Source organism: Mus caroli, chromosome 9 (genome assembly GCF_900094665.2).
Source record: "Mus caroli chromosome 9, CAROLI_EIJ_v1.1, whole genome shotgun sequence".
In the NCBI taxonomy this organism is placed as follows: domain Eukaryota; kingdom Metazoa; phylum Chordata; class Mammalia; order Rodentia; family Muridae; genus Mus; species Mus caroli.
Window position 1 is genome coordinate 60,526,030 of NC_034578.1, and position 17,930 is coordinate 60,543,959.

The 17,930-nt window shown below is 44.6% G+C and overlaps 1 protein-coding gene across 3 annotated transcripts in view; it reads right to left on the minus strand.

Annotated features, from left to right (window-relative positions):
- The window catches only part of Map2k5 (mitogen-activated protein kinase kinase 5), a 219,138-nt gene extending 202,619 nt beyond the window's left edge, over positions 1-16,519 (minus strand). For all 3 annotated transcript variants that reach the window (XM_029481666.1, XM_029481665.1, XM_021172645.1), the window contains exons 1-2: positions 15,684-16,519; positions 10,129-10,177 (exon numbers count right to left, since the gene is read on the minus strand). Coding sequence is in view for 2 of the 3 variants with exons in the window: in XM_029481665.1 (XP_029337525.1) it covers positions 10,129-10,177; positions 15,684-15,818 (184 nt within the window). In the remaining variant the exon portion in view is untranslated. The remainder of the gene's footprint in view (positions 1-10,128; positions 10,178-15,683) is intronic.
- Between the last annotated feature and the right edge of the window lie 1,411 nt (positions 16,520-17,930).

Genomic DNA, 17,930 nt, shown 5'->3' on the forward strand with positions numbered 1-17,930 from the left:
GGTGGGGCAGGAGATGTAATGATAGAGAGAAGTGGATGGTGGGGCAGGAGATGTAATGATAGAGAGAAGTGGATGGTGGGGCAGGAGATGTAATGGGGTCGAGAGTCTCTGAGTTCTCAAACCCAGCTTTACGTGCCTAAGACTACTTCAAACAAGGGTTTTGGAATTCAGGTTTCTAGGTAAGCTTGAGATTTTTCCTAGGGAAGTCAGCTAGCAGAGCAGTTCCTCACTGAGCACCCCATGAAAACAGACAGGACCAAGCCAAGGTCCTTAAGCCAACAAGAAGGGTTGGGAGAGATGCTGACACCATCCACAGAATGAGCTCCGACTCCAAGAGGGAGATCTCAGACCAACTAAAAGGAGCATTCCAATTAAGCCTGGTGATAAGAATCAAGCTTATGTGACATGGTGACTAATAGCTCTTATAGCCTAACAGGACACCCTATTTGATGGCAGTCTTGGTTTCTCAGGGGACTGCTTTACCCTCTAATTTCTGTGCTTAACTGCTTAACGAAGACTCCCTGTTCTTGTCAAAAGGGAAGCTGGGTTAGAAAAATAACCACATAAAAATAAGCGCACTCATGAGAATTCAGGTGATGCTGGCCAAAGAGTGAAATTGAACCTGTCCCTGACCCTATGATGGCAGGCTCAGCCACAAACCACTCACCTCAGTGTTTAAAGAGAGGACACACCTCTTTCCAAAACCAGTTAAATGGCAAGCCTGGGAAGCAAGGGAAAGCAGGAAAGCAGACACACTATCAGCAGTTCAGTAGACAGTGACCTGGAACACTTCTAACCCAAAAGTTAGACCTGTTCAAACAGCTCTGGCAAACACTCTGGCTATTTGCCTTCCAAACTGTATTGATGGTTTAAAAACTGCACTCACTAAATCATAAGTAATAATTCATAAGAGTAATAAATCATAAGAGCTTACTAAAAGGGAACCAAGACTTCTAAAGGCATAAAGGGCTGGAACAGAGCTCCAGAAGGAGGTAGCACAGAGGAGGGCGGAAAGTAGAAAAATAACCTGATCCACGAGGTTCTTTGCCATCTGACCAAAATAACATTACTGGATATAACCGGGGGGAGGGGGTGCTCAGAGATCTGACACACTGGTTTACAATGACAGTCCCAGACTCCTCTAGTTGCCTGGAGCATAGTAATATGATTTTCCAGCACATTAGGGAGGCAAGGGGAGAACAGGAATGTCTATGCACTGGCTGGATTTTGTTAATGTCACTTAAAATGGAGGCAAAAATCCTAGCAAGATACCAAATCGAGTACAGCAGATGGCAAACAAATATTATGAAGCAATCTTTACAAAATCTGCAGTGTGTCACAAATATACAAAATGGCAGAGTTTGAGAAAGAGAATCATAACAGGCCATATGTTGTTCATGATTTTTATCTGAAGCCACATGCAATCTGAAAGGGAAGCCTAGAGGAGGCATATAAAGGCCCCAGAGAAAAGCAGCACCTTGAGTAGGGCGATCAGAATGGCCCAGTGTGTAAACAGCAGAGACTGGGGAATCCGCAGCACCTACAGCAGCAACAGGAGCTCAGGAGGGCTTTCCACAAAGAGTGACAGGAAGTAAAGGCAATATATTATGTGTCATTTGTCACACTCCTTCTGTGCCAGGTGGGAGTCAAATAGAACTATAGTAACAGCAGGAAAGAAATGGAAACATGGTTGTAAAGGTTAGAAAGACATCAGCAGGAAATTACCAGAAAAGATGTCAAGTTCAGAGCAGTTCTCAGGGGTGGAGTCTACTGATCTAGGCCATAGTTCCTATGGACATACCTTTATATTCATGAGCTTGCCTCCTTGCCTGCCCTCCCACTCCACTCCACCTCCACCCCCAGTATTCCAATGCTTCCCTGCTTCTTTGTTTCCTTCTTCTTCTTGCAAAACAAGTGCCTACTATGTGCAGGTGTGATACCTGGGCACAGGGAAGGTGAAAGCAAAAACCAAGCAGAGCCCATGACATATCACACACACACACACACACACAAACACACCCTGAGTGAGAGTACACACAGATCATATTTGGGAAAGAGACTGTGGGAAGAAAGAACAACTGACACAAAGGAAGACAATGGAAGAGAAAGCAGAAGAGAAGAGTGCAAAGAGGGAAAGAAGGAGTCCAAGAAGTGGCGACGAGGAGGGGTCAGCACGGAGCATGGCTGCAGCCTTTGAAGGAATTGCCCCTCACTCACTCGTGAGTAAGATGGAAGCCACAGGGGCTTTCTGATTTTAAGATCTCATCTTCCAGGAGGACCGCCCTAGCTGCATGCACAAAAGGAAGGCTGGGACAGGGACCTAGACAGATACTGTCCTACTATAGTTGAGGGTGATGGTGGCCTAACAAGCTACAGATACTCTGAGTTTTGTCATTGTCCCCCACCTTAAAAGCTAGAGTGTCACTGTACAACTCAAGTGAAATCAACTCATGGCTCAAGCAATCTTCTGACCACACCCTGCTGAACTGCTGAGACACAATTGCGCACCAATCCACCTATCATCCAAGCTGAGCTTTTGAGAACAGACCACATGTTGGCTCTATGTGAAGACAGATTCAGTGAGTTTGCTCCTCAAATTTGCACAATTAACTTTTATGTGTTCAATATTTTTCAGACTCAATGTACATTTATCATAAATTATAATCTATCTAGTCTGCTTACAAATAATGGCCTTTCTATATAATAATATAATAATTTAAGAAACTGAAACTTCTTTTCTTTCCAATATCATTGGGACGCTCAGACACCAAGCGTCCCATACAGGCACGGTTCCAACACTCAGCTATGGCTGTTTTCTACACTCTGAAAGCTTACAACTCCCATAATTGGAGTCTGCCTATGAGAGCTCATATATGTGCAACTTAAAATAAGGACATGTTTACTTAGAGGTTCCTAGGTAACAAGGCCAGGGAACTGGACATTCAGACAGGGAGACAGGCTGTCTGGGAAGACAGAAAGAAGGAGCCTGAGAGAGGTTTCTTGTTTGTTTGTTTTTTGTCTTCCTCTGTACCTAAGGCCAACCTAGATGTCCATATGTGTCCCACCTTAGCTGATAACTTTATCTACCTTCCCAAGTTTGTGAATTGTGAGATGCCTGGAATCAATGTGTTCATTTTGACTTCTTTCCAGGGGGCATTTGTGGCAGAGTCCCTAAATTTAGATACTTTATGAAATTCAGACAATAACAATGATATTTAAACAAAGAACTCATGTTCTAAGTGATCAATAATTGCAGAGTAGCAAGAGATTACATTATTGATAGGTTACTATACAGAAAGGGGCATAATGACTAGGCAGAAGGAGATTCTTTCTTTTGTTCTTTTTTTTTTTACAACTGAAGATTAAATATACAATTTTTTTGTAAAGTAAATGCTTTATATAATAGAGGGACCTGCATATTATTGGACACCTTTATATACACTATGGGTATTTCATAGAATACTCATAGTATTGGGAGTCCATAGGAATAAGGCCCTATAGACATGCGGCATGAAGGCTGCACAGAGATCTTCCCGGTAGTAATCTTATTAAAGCATGACCAAAAAAAAATCAAGAGCTCAAAAAAATAAAATAAAATAAAATAAAGGTTCCTAAGTAAGAAGGCTGAAGCGGTGGCTCAGCAGTTTATAGAACTCATTGCTCAGGCAGAGGACCCAGATTCAGTTCCTAGCACCCACACAGAGGCTCACAACCATCTCTAACTCTGGTTCCAGGGCATCTGATGCCCTCTTCTGGTCTCCATGGGCATGAATGTGATGTACATACATATATACACATGTAGGCAAATTTTTTTAAAAAATTCCCATCTAGATCACAAAATAAACTTCCCCAAAACTCTTAAAACAACTGAGAATGCTCAATCAATAAGAAGTGGATACAAAACCTTCTGAGTTAGACGGGTAGAGAAATGGCTCAGCGGTTAAGAACATTTGCTACCTTCCACGGGATCTAAGTTCTGTTCCCAGCATCCACGATGGGCTGATTATAACTGTCTATAACTCCAGCTCCCAGGGATTTGATGTCCTCTCCTGGTCTCCATGAGCACTATGCTCAAATGCATAATACATAAATAAACTTTTTCAAAAATTAAATAGTTGGGGCTGAGGAAAGACATGTTTATCTTCTATCCATGTTTTCTAAGTCAAATTGTGATACACAGTTTGACAGGGATGAAGATGTGGGGTGGCTTCAGGCCTAAATATATGGAGGTAGTATGGAATTGCAGAAATGCATGGCGCTCTGAGCAAGAGGCAGCATTTGTCTAGATGGCCTTCCAGCTCATCCTTCAAGTTGCCCATGAGACTTCCCTGTCCCACAACATCAGGCGAATAGTTACTAGTCTCAAGAAAAATACAGGGAACAGTGTGCACGTAATAGGCACGCACAGGAAACGCATCTGTGGGCACGGCTGATGTTTATCACCTGGTGTGTCGGAGCGATCATTAATCTGCTAATGGAACTGAGAGACTCAGCAGGGATCTCTGGGCCTTCGTATGTGCCAAGCTCCCACAGCATCCTTAGGCCTACACATGCAGCATACAGGCTTTTTTATGGTTATGGAATTTAGTCTCACATCTGAGAAAAGACAAAGTATTCAATAATTGGCATGAAATCAACTATCTATTCACGAGAAAAATAAAACTGGACCCCATCTGGCTGTCTCCAACACATGCTAAAGATGGTAAAAGCCAACTCCTTCTAATCTTGGAAAACTCATGCTTTCTATTAAAAAAAAAACTGATGATATCCACAAATAAGCATATTAAATAAATAGCATGCATGTGCACAATCCTATTAAAACAGAAAGAAAAAGCAATGCAAGTAAATGTTTTTCAGTACCCTGGAATGGGGAAATCTTTTTAAGCATGACAAAATCAGAAATAAAGGGAAATATGGTAAGTCTGCCCACATAAAACTTTAGCCTTCTGTATGAGAGAGAGAGAGAGCACAAAACAAGCTGAAAAGAACAACAAACTGGACAAAAACCCTTGTAAGTACAATGGACCAATGCTTGCTCTATGGACCAATGCTCTTACTTTGGAAAGCTCTGCAATCAAGTAGAAAGAAGGCAGCCTAAGAGACGTGTGGGCAAAGGTGACAGAAAAGAGTCAGACAGTAAATGCAGATAAAAAGAGACTATCACTCTTCCAAAAGATATATAATATATATAATATGTAACGAGAAGGAAAGGCGGTAGCTGTGCACCCGCCGCAGTAACAGGAGAGAAATGTGCTCACCCCTAGAGAGCTGGCGAGGGTGGGGAGAAAGGGCTTTCTGACAGGCTGTGGACGAGGCCCATCTGCACGGAAAGCTCGTGGATGGCCACTAACGTTTAGAGCAGCAGGTTCTCTTTACCACAGTGATTTCAAATGCCTAGAAATCCAAATTATACACCAGCTTCCTCGGTGTGAAACAATCTGAGTCACTGCTGTTGACTTCCGATTTTTTTCTGTTTTTAAAAAAGCTGGGGGGTCACTGGGCAGTGATGGCATATACCTTTAATCCCAGCACTTGGGAGGCAAAGGTAGGCGGATCTTTGTGGGTTCAAGGCCAGCCTGGTCTACAAAGTAAGTTCTAGAACAGAAAAACCCTATCTTAAAAAAAATGCTCGTGGCTGGAGAGATATCTCAGCAGTTAAGAGCACTGGCTGGTCTCCCATGGGTCCTAAGTTCAATTCGCAGCACTCTATGGTGACTTGTAACTGCCTATAATGGAACTTGATGCCATCATCTAGTGTGCAGATGTATATGTAGACAAAATACTCAAATACATAAAATATATAAATAAAAATTCTGGCAAAAACTTACATGTCCATCTAGTATATTAAATAATTTAAGCAACAGCCAAAGGCTGAAGTTGACATAGCACACTAATGCCCGAAAGAAGTCTAATGTATGCCAATGAGGGCAGGGCAGGCAGCGGCAGCAGTGTGTAAGGAACTCAGGAAACTAATAACAGTAAACAAGCAAATGGGAACTTTTTACTTTGTTCCTAAGCTACTTAAAAACCAGCCAAACAAACAAACAAACCCCCAGTAGGTGTTAGTAAGTACTTCTGGGTTAGCAAGCTGGCTGGGTGGCTCAGTGGGTGACAGCACTTGCCATCAAGCCTGAGGACCTGAATTTGATCCCTGGAACCCACACTATAGAAGGAGAGAACTGACTCTTGCAAGTTATCCTCTGACCTCCACACACACGTATGCACACACGCACACACACACACACACACACACAAACACAATGAGAAACTTTAAAGTAAATTAACTAAATACTACTCATTTGTGCTCTAGTTATGTGGGAGAAGAACCCGCAAGGGTAATGAGAAAGAAAGGGGCTTAGGACCACCAGCCCCTATGCTGACTGTGGCCCAGAGGGCCCTCCCTCCTATCCCATGCAGCTCTAACTCCCTTGGAAACGCCAGGCCAGAAGGCAAAACCAGAGAGAAATAGCAACTGTAAACTCTTCCCTCTCACATGTGTGGCAACTTGAACTGGGGCCCAACATCTCCATCATAACCAAATACATCCAAGGTCCAGGCAATAGCACAGATAATCCTAAAGCTCAGGACAGTATCCACTTAGCTCTAATTCATGACCTTTCACAATTCTTATTTGAATATAGCCACAGGGGACAGTGGTTTTGCTCCAGAGCTAGTGCTAACACAGGAACAAAGGACATGACTGGCCCAGTGAGGGAGGCAAAGGCAACTGGAGGCTTCTAGTCCACCACTCTGAGAATAGTGCTGAGAAACAAGCCCTGTAAAAGCTGGCCCAGGCAACCTGTCAGTCAGTCAGTCAGCAACCTCTCCCAGCTCCCAATCCCTAACTCTTCCTACATCTATGAAAAGCTGCAGCTTTGAGCTCTGCACTGCCTCTTGCTGCTCTATAATTATCACACCATCTCTCCAATGTGAGGAGTCAGGGTTGGATACATGCTGCAGTGTTAAATGGTCCTTTCATAAAGTTTTATTTATTTGAGGGTTACTCATCCACAAACCACCAAAATGCTTCAGACTTCCCAGCAAATTGGCCTACAAACCAAATCTTCACTATTTCTTGCATATTGGTTCCACTTAGTGGTTCAGATTTTTGGGTCAGACAATCAAACTACTCAAAAATAGTCATGAGAAAAGCTAGCCTAGGGTTAGGATAAGCCAGCCACAAACAACCAATGGCTGTCATTATTTTTGTCTCTCTGTGTATATTTTGTTGTTGTTGCTCTTGCTATTTTACCTAGAGCTGGTCCATAGTTGGATGTCAGGGCAAATACCTACAGTCCTAGGTAGCACTTGGCAGAAAGAGTGGGGAGGGAAAGGAGGAAGGGCAGAAAGAAGGAGGAAGAGAGAGAGGGAGAGAAGCCTGACATAACAGGTGAGCAAAGCCGGTCTGCACACAGCCAGACACAGCATAGCTATCCTTGCTGGAGAACACACGAGAACACGGCATCAAAGAATGAAACCTTGAAGTCTGAACATTTTTTCTGTTTATCCTTCAGAGACTTCCATATTCTTACAAAGACTGTGTGTGTTGTTTTTGATTCTGGGAATGTGATTGCCACTTCCTAGCAATCACCGTGAGCAATCATTTCACATCTTCGAGTTCCAGTTTCCTCAAAGGTCTAATTTTCCTACTTTGCAGAGTCACTACAAAAATTATTAAGCCCCAGCTAGAATCTACGGAAAGAATCTAGTACACTGGCTGGCTCAGAGCACACCATCGGTGACAGGACAATGAGTACTACCATTATGAATGCTGGACTGGAAGCTGGTGGAGCAGGGTAGACAATACAAAGCCAAGCCTGTGGGGGCAAGCCTGATGGCCTGCGCTGGATCCCTGGGACCCAGTGTGGAAGGAGAGAACTGACACGGAAATGCTGCTCTCTGATGCCCACACATGCCCGAGTGGGGGATTGGAGCACATAAGTACATGCACACATGCACATATACATGCACTGGGGGGAGGGGGGATTGATTAAAATAGTAGAAAAGTAAACTTCTCCTTGCCATGCTTAAGGAAAGCCAGCCAGGACGCACTTCAACTGGGTGACTCTGAGAACAGCCCAGCACAGTGGTTGAGAAAACACTTTCTGGAATCTACTGCAGAGGTCTCACTTACATGCATCTAAGCAAGTTGCTCAGTTCTGAGAGATGCCCTTCCTTAGGCTGAAGCAACAACAACAGTCCTTCAAAGCACCTCATGGGAATCTTGTAAAGGCTAAAGAAAATGGACTAACTCATCTGGCAGCAGTATGAATATTAAACACTCACTCTCAGACTATTCCAGAAACCCCAACTCCCTGTAGCTACTGAAAGAAATCCAAATAGAGCTTGTTGCATGCATGCACATGGACACACACACACATATATATTCCTCAACAGCATGGAGATTCTAGTGCCATTAATGAAATAGTCATTAATAGTCCTACTCACTGTAGCTTTTAAAAGCAAGTTCAGAATACTGAACACTATTCCACCAATAGACATACATAAAGTGAAAAGTGTAGCTATTCAACTCCAGTCCCCCAGGGCAGAAAGCACTGCAATGGGCCCTCTGTAGATTCTGTCCCTCTATAAACATATGAGGTGGATAAGGAGGGCTAGACTCAATGAGATGGGATTATCCCATATACACTGTCCATTCAAATATCAATGCTGGTCCCTTTCCATATCAATACATGGCCTCCGAACTTGTTCACTTTAGGTGCTGCTATGTCCTTCAGAACAGGGACACATTACTATTTATCAGTCCACGTACAGAGGCATTTTGCTTACATTTAGTTTCTTACTACCTAAAAATAATCCTACCATGCAACACTTCAACAAGGCTGTTTCAACAAGTGAATTACACTTCATCAAGGGTGCTCAGTGTTTCTGCTGGACAGCTTCCCTGAGAGATCTGCAGAATCAAAAGTGCCACACAGCTTACCTGTCACTAAGTGACAAGGACAAGGCAGGGTACTGCCATTGTGCACGGCTTACCTGTCACTAAGTGACAAGGACATGGCACTGTCCTGCCATTATTATTGTACACTCTCCCAGTAATCATCTTTAAGATAGGAACAAAAGCACTGTCACATGGGGAAATAATCACTATTATTTCCATGTGTGCATGTGCATGATGTGTATATATGTGTGTGAGCGTGCATAGGCATGTTCCTATGTGTGAGTGTGGGCGTGCATACCTCAACATGTGTGTCGAGGTCTGACCCCAGCCTCAGCTATCTCAGCTATTAGTCATCACCTTCTGTCTTGTTTGAGATAGGGTCTTTTAGTTGTTTGCTGTCTACATTAGGCTACCTGACCCCACAAGGACTCTCCTGTCTCCATCTCATATCTTGCTACAGGAGCACTGGGTGACAAACGTGCGCTACTATGCTCAGCTTCTACATGGGCTCTGGGAACTGAAACTCAGGTTCTCACAATGGCATAACAAGCATTTTCTCTCCACTAAGCAATCACCTCAGCCCACGGCCCCATTTTCAAAACGGGCAAGACCACAATTCCAGACGTTAACTTTACCTTCTCAATACCTGAGGCCTTCTGCTACTTCTAAACCAGCACCAAGACTCCTCCTTCAATGACCTGGACTGCGTCAAAACACTAGCTCATCCTAGCCCTGTCCATAAAGGCCAGTTCAATGGAGAGCAGAAGGAGTCAGGATCGAAGTGCCCTTGTCATCTAGCATGGGGGCAGTCAAACCCCACTGAAGCAGACTCTCTCCACCCGCTGCTCAAGAGAGCTTTATTCTACTGTGATGTCCTAAAGCACTAAAGGATTAAAACCTCTTAATCAACGATCATCGGTCTACAGGTAGTTTACACGGCTCATTTTGCCCTGCACTATTATAACAATGAGAAGAGCAGATAAAGGTCATGTTGGTAATTAAAGCTATATTGTAGAGATATGCACACCCAAGATATGATTAAATAAGAAAATATTACTCGGTTCAGTATCATCATTAAACTTGCATTAATTTATAAATATTTAAATGTGCCGTATGATGATCATAAATAACCTGGTTTTGTCAGTTCTGAAAGTAATACAACCCATAAAGCATGTGAAATGCCACTGCAGAGAGAAAGAACCGGAGAGTACTCGAGCCGGACTCACATTCAAACGCTGTCGTCGTCGCTTCAGGCAGAACCTGGCCTATCACATCCTAAACAAAGAAAGAATAAAGAAGCACAATTAGCCATCTTCTTTATTGCCAACATGTGGCAAGTCCAAGAGAAAACAGGGGAACTTGGGGAGGATTTCTGAAATGCTGGCATAAACCACAGAAACATGAGCTTGCAATCACACTTAACCCAGAAAGTTTAAATCTCTATTCCAAGGAGAAAGGGGATTAGAAAAACTTCATACTGTATTAAAGACAGTCTTTTATTCTCAACTCAACAGTGCACATCACTATACAATCACACACACACACACAGAGGCTGGGAGGTGGGGTGTGTGGGGGAGGGACTTAGGTTTGGGTCTTTACTATTAGATGTACAACCTGGGAAAAATATTTACTTGACCACTCTGAGCCTCATTCTGATTATTTTCAAAACATGGATCCAGTGACACTGAAAGGATAATGTGGAAGCCAAATGATGTAATAAACAAAAGCCTAAGACGTGGCACAGCCCTCTGTAGACACTCAGTAAGTGTGGTTCCTGCTCTCATAGCAGTGGCTTTAGCAAACAAGCTACAATGATGATTGATAAGCAGCTAAGGATGATAAGACAGTCTTATCAACCTTTCCTCCTAAGCAATGGAAACGTATTTAATAGTGCTGGGATAGAAGTTGATTTGGGGGAAGGGGGCCCTGGAAGGTGTATATAATATCAATATGTAAATGAGTCTCTAATGTTGAAAACACTAAAACAAAATTAGTCTTCAGGGGCAGCTGATGGGAAGAGGCCCAGAACACCTAAGTTCTGGGAGAAGAGTCCTCCATCCCGCCCAGTCCCACAGCAAAAGGCTTGCAGACCTCTTTCTTCCTCAGGAGCGACGGCGCAGGCCAGGCTGTGCCTTGCTGGAACTGGCACCAGGCAGCCAGTTGACAGAGCCTCAGCAGGGAGCCTGCAGCCCTTCCAAAGCAGAGCACTTACAGAGTGGAGGCTACAACCTCCTTCTAAAGGCAGTTCTTAGGAGTGTTTGCTGCAGTGCCAATCTGCATAATCGTCATATAGAGCGTCCTTTTTTTTTTTCTTTCAAAAAATAAATCCGTGCAAAAGAAATTTGATGGGGGAGAACAATGACCCTGGGCAGCCCTTACACATCAGCCAGAAAGAGCTGACGTTTTCTCTGATTCTAGTCTTAGCAGATGGCATACCTACTTTGTGAGGAAGCTAAGAAACAAAATTTTAGAGTTAGAAATGTCTTTCTACACATTCATAGGTAGCACGAATTTCTTTTTTTTTGGGGGGGTGTGATTTTTTGAGACAGGGTTTCTCTGTGTAGCCCTGGCTATCCTGGAACTCACTCTGTAGACCAGGCTGGCCTCGAACTCAGAAATCCATCTGCCTCTGCCTCCCGAGTGCTGGGATTAAAGGTGTATGCCACCACGGTCAGTGGTAGCATGCATTTCTTAACAGGGAGCTAGATGCATAAACTGACTACCGAATTAAGTACACAGGCAATCCAGAAGAAAGCCTGAACCTGGCCAGAGGATAAGGACTGCCTCCTCAGCCACTCTATTGGCCATTTTAAAGCAGGGTATATTTAATGATAAATGGTAAAATTCCAGTTTCCTTTAAGAGCTAATTTTGTACTTGTTTCCAAGGGAATTTCTGCTATTCTCAAAAATGTAAATTTCTTTAACCTAAAAATGTTTTCAAAAGAAAATTTAAATTGACACATCTGGATGGTGATTATTCCTTAATTTTTTTTCTTCCTCTCAGTCAGACAGAAAACTACATAACAGTAGAGAAGTCAACCGTCTCTGTAGCAGGTCAGGAGCTTATAAGTCTGCACAGGTCAGGACTTGGCTCTTGACTTCAGCTGGCCTGTAATCTGGTCTCTGAGATAAGATGGCACCTGGAAACACTCCAGTAACAAAAAGAGCCAAATACAAGATCTCAGTGGCAAGCAGTGTTCACTGTGATTGCTAACGGTGACTGTCAACTGGATAGGTCTGACAATCACTTATGGCACAAACCTCTGGGCATGTCTGTATGGGAGCTTCTACACCATGTTAACTGAGGCAGAAGGCACACCTTAAATATGGGTGGCACCATTTCATGGACAGGAGCTGAGCAGCCTTCACAGTCTATGCGTCCTGACTGCAGAGACAATGTGACCAGCTGCCTCCTGCTCAACCTTCAAACTGTGAGTGAAAAATCAAACCTTGCTTCCCTAAGTGGCTTTTGTTAGGAATCTTGTCACAACAAGGAACGTTCAGAAGGAAGAGTCACTGGTTCCGTTTGGATAGAAATGTCACTAATTAGGAACAACCAGAAGCGGGACTTCAAGATAAGATGCAAAGAGAAAGAGAAGGCTGGCTATCCTCTACCTCACACTAATCAATCCAATCCTATTCACAAGTCCTAGAACTGTCCTAGACTGTCTCCAAGGATGAGGAAAAAGGAGGCTGAAGGAATACAGAGAGCCCAGTCAGTGTCTCTGCGCTTGGTTTTGGCTTCCTTCATACTGCATTTAGGTCCTGGAGATACAGAGCACAGGCAAGCCCAGAGGGGACAAGCTAAGTAGCCTACATAAGGTCTCCCAGCCACATGGAGAAGGAGCAACTGGATCTTCAACTCTGACTCTGCTCTCAGATACTCAATCCCTCTGACTCAGTGACTGAAACCCCCTCTGGCTTTTGTGTTAGGTAAACCAACTAGCTCCATGGCTCTACGAGGCCCCTCCCCTTCCAGAGCTACTTACGCTTCCTCATCTGAAAACAGGAAAGTGTGAGAGGGGGCTCGGGTCAGACAAAGGACCCATCCAAGTTCCACAGACTTAAAGCTCAAGGTTCCAAGTCAGAGATGCTGATTTCTTTAGGGTTTTGTTTACTCTTGATGGAAGAGATGGAGTGAAATGGGAGAACAGATGACGAGGACCTTGGGTGGCACCCTACCAGACTTGCCAGGAAACAGCAACCAGACAGAACCAAGTTCTAAGTTCTTTTCCGGCTCTTCATGACAAATGTGCTCCAGCTGATCTTATGAGCAAAATGTCCCGACACGCGGTTCTGAGCCTTAGTGATGATAGTGTGATGCTTCCTGGAGGCCCCACGCTGGACATCGCCTGTGGGTACTCAGGAAGCAGAAGGCCAGGTCCTGTTCCTTACACTATATGTCAACACTTATAGAGCACTTTCTTTGTGTTTAATCTTCACACGACATGGTTCAGGTGTCCCTGATTAGAAATAAGGAAACTGAGGCTCGGGCAGACAGTAACTTGTCGAGGTAGTGGCACACCTGGCAATGAAGTTCCAACTGCCGGACTGAGAACTCAGTGCTCACCCGGCTTTTAGGAAGTAAAGGCAGGAGGAGAGCAGTCCCAGGGTTCCTTCTTAAAATAAGTAACTTGAGAGCAGACTGAGCAACATGGCAGACACCCTGTCTCCAAAAAAGAAGCCAGTGATCTGCACAGCTTACAACTGCACACATCTGGTCTTTAAAAGATAAACATTCTTTTCTCTTTTTTTTCACTTATTATATATGCAGGTGTGGAAACAATAAACACGGATGCATACATGCCATGGCCACGTGTGTGGAAATCAGAAGACAGCATTCAGGAGTTGGTTCTACCATAGGTTCCACAGACTGAACCCAGGTTCAGGCTCACACAGCAAGCACCCATTGGCCCCTCCTCAAGTCTCAGATGCTATGACGCAACAGAAACAGAGCCCTTTCTTTCTCTCCTCCAGATGTTTACATTCTAGAATAGACAGGCACATCATCCTGAATGCATGCTTTGCCACAGGGATGGACATAGGACTTAGACCACAGCAGCCACCTGGCAAACACTGACACAGGGAGAGTGAGGCGTGGCAGGGAAGGGTGGGTGAGAGCCAGACAAAGAAGGCAAAGTGGAGGCACAGCCTGGGTACCTGGGAGTACTAACAGTAGCTCTGTACACCTGGGACACAGGATGCTCAAGAAGATGTGGCAAGAGAGGACATAGATGCCAGGATAATCAAGATGGGCCTGAGGACAGCAAGGAGGACTGTGTGGCGTTGTGAGGAAAGGAGACTAGCACTGTGCATATTGGGAAGAGCACTAGCTGCAGAGAAGGGATGCCATTCGGGGTCAAAGACTGGAGACTGCTAGCTCACCTAAGGTGCCACATGCTTGGCTTAGACCCAGGCATGGCCTTGGTGGTACGGGCATCTAGCTTTCAAAATGGAATTATAGATACCACCATTTTCTTTTTTATCAACCCAAGGCAGTAAATGACACCACTCAGTGTTCTCTTCCAGTCCCTGTGAGTCAGACCACACATCTGCCTGTTAAAACATTCTTCCCCATACACCAAATTCTCCTGCTGAGTTACTGTGGACATACATCTATGTCACCCTGTTAATGTCAACTGACTAGAAAGATGCACGTGGACTGATGTATATGGGGACACTTACAGGAAACAAAAGTAAGTTTGGGGGCCAGGGAGACGGCTCAGCTGGCAAAGTGTTTCCTATGCAAACATGAGGGCCTGAGACTGACCCCTAGACCCATGTTAAAAAAAAAAACAAAACTAGGAAGTGGGTGCTTGACAGATGGCCCAGGCTTGGTGCCATGAGTGCTTGTAATCTTAACATTGGGACTGCTGAAACAGGTGAATGCCCAGGGCTTGCTGGCCAGCCAATCCTGTCCCAAAACAACAAGGTGGATGGCACCTGAGCATATCTGAGGCTGATCTCTGATCTCCACATGCACCCACACACATCTGCACACACATATAATCATATACTAAGTAAGCTACAGTTTAGGCACTGACTCTCAACCTCAGGAGCAAGTCCCGGGAAGGTCCTTTTACTCTCTATTCAGGACACACACACACATACATAATGCTTTACAGTATATATTATATATGGACTCAAGGGCCAGCCTACATTAACCTTCATAATTTTGTGGGAAATAAATTCTAAGCATCCCAAGGCAATGCACTGTTGATTCTAAGATGTAAATTTTCCCTGAACACTCAACATCTCTGAAATTGAGCTGTGTTTGTTCACGGAATGATGTGCTGTAGTTCTAACAGGCAGCATCCTTTCCATATTGATAGTTAAGTCTAGGTCTCTCTCTCAGTGGCATCTACGGTTTGCTTAACCATTGTAAACTAAGATTGCCCTGGTGTCCTTTTCCCAGCAGGTCACAAGTTCAGGAAACTCAGCAGTGACAGGGCTAGAATGAGGGCAGGATCCTTTCCAAATACTTGAGAAAAATATAAGAAACTGTTTTAAAACTCTTTACATCCCAGTTGTCTGCACTGATGTGTAAGTCACAGTCCAGACTGTGAGCTTCCTGAGGACAGGGGTTCAGTCGGATACATCTATTTCCCAGGGCGAGCTGCACATTTACCAGTTTTCAGTGAGTGCAATTAACCGAGACTGTGGTTAAAACAGGTAAGTTGACCCCACCAGAGGCCAGCTCAGGCCACCAATGGTCAAGATACTGCCTATCCAGATCCATAATCCCCAACGCTGGGATTTGGCCACTAAAGTCACCACTCACCAGAACATCCCTGAAGAGTAACTGCGGCCCGGAGTGCACGGTCCAGTCCACCGCGCCACTATTTGGAATCTTGATCCGAATCACCAGCACCTGGTTCTCCATGGCACAGAAAGGGCCAAGGGCCAGCCACAGCATTACAGGTTGAAGGGTCTCACATCCTGGGGCAAGGGGTACCGCCCGGCCCCTATTTAGGAGGAGCCCCAAGAAGTGACAAGGGGAACGATAGACAGAAAGGCAGGCGATAAATAGGGAGCAGGGAGGTGGGGAGAAGTGAAGAGGAGCGATCAGGAGGGAGCTTGCAGGCCCAAAACCAGGCCCAGGTCGTGTGGAGTGTCCCTAGGAGAGGATGAACTGTTGGGGGACGGGGCAAGAGGAATTAGTAGAGAGCGGAAGGTCCTGGAGTTACAAAAGTGGACAAAACAGAACCCACAAGCATTCTGTAGTCCTTGTAAGTAAGAGGAGACAGCGGAGCAACGGCCTGGTTTAGAACAGGTACAGTGGCCAGGGTCCTGCCGTCCTGAGTGGCTCGGTGGGCAAGGGGACGGTGGCCGGGCGCCGCGGGCTGGGTCGGGGCTGTTTCGGAGGTGCACCGGTGGCGCCTGCCCTCCAACCAGGCAGGGGGGCCCAGGGCCACGGGGTCAGGGGGCGGGTCCCGGACCACAGCGGGAACCGGAGGGCGCGGCGCGTGCGGGATCGTCCGACTGAGGCCCGGGTCCCGGCAGCGGAGGTGGTGGCGAGAGAAGGAGGAAGGCGGCCGTTAGACCGCTGTTACTCCGGAACCAAAACGCGATGGCGCCGGAACCCGGGGAGCCGACATGTGGGACCCGCCTCCTGGGGCGCCATGTTGGAAGAGGGCAGCTAGGGGCGGAGCAGAGATCTCGTGCTAGGACTGGCTGACTTCCACCTCTTCAGGTAGCGGTGAAGGAGCCGAGAAAACCCAGGAAGACACCGATCTACGGCTGGGGGCTGTCGGTAAAACAATTTAAGGTTTGATCATGCAGAAAAGGCGGTGAAGGACAGGACGGCAGCACCAGCTTGTCAAGTTATATACCTTTTACTATCCGCGGGTTTGTTACATTAAATCAGCAAGAGCCAGGCAAGACCTTTTTATTAAAAAAAAAAAAAAAAAAAAAAAAAAAAAAAGCATGTTTTTATGCCCCTTTTTCCAATTAACAGTTCCAAAATACCACTATTTTTCTCCCACGTTAGCAAAGTGTGCATGAATTTTTCAGTGAGGTCCTTTACCCTAACCAGTGACCTACAGTACCAAGCAATCTCCTGCTCAAAAGCAACAGTAAAGAAACTCAATGGAGAGCGCTTAACTGCCTGGGGACAGCTGTATTTCTGGCATCATAATATCTTATTCAACCGTTGCAAAAATATCCCGTCTGTTCCATATATTTTCAGCTAAATTGCAGTGTTTATGCAGTCAGTGATAGCAGGGCAGTAGCCGTAAACCTTGGTTATTTTTAAATGCCTTGTTACCTCACATTTTAAACTGCATAATCCTGTTGATCTATGTGTCTATACAAAAGAATTGCTTACAAATGACAACGTGTAGGTAGGCCCTTTATTTGTAATTAAATTATGATATTATCCCAACCTTTGGGGGCTGATTATGCATAAACATAGTGCGTGGGGTGGTGGGACCAGTGTCCACTTTCCCCGGAATAAACAGATATGTGATTAATGTAAGAGGAGGAACAATTAAATGTTGATCATTTTCAATGTAATACCAAAATTTGTGGCATAATTTCCTCTACTTGGGCTTTTTTCCTGTTGCATTTGAAAGGCCATTGTAGGAGATAAATGACCATCTTTTAGTTATTATTCCTTAATAGCTTAGGTAGAAATTCACGTAGTCCGATTCTCCAGGTACTGTTGGAACTACCCCTTTGTAACTGCTCTTCAGTGCTAAAGAAAAATTCACTATTTTGCCATGTACTTCTTAATCTAATCTTTATTTCTATTATTTAAGAAAATTGACTACAAAACTAGAGATTTTCTATTAACCTATGATTTGTTAAAACGTCTTTTTAAAAATTCATGGTACCGAAGGGAAAACCAACACCATTTGCCAAATTTGCATATACATTCTGAAGCACTTTTTAAAATATATGAATGGCAGACTCTCAGCTTCCCCAATATCTACAGAGCAAATATAATCACATTTCAACTTTTTGTAGCTTTTACATAGCATGAAATCTTAGACTTTATTATTTGAGCAGAGTTTCACAGAACTATTAA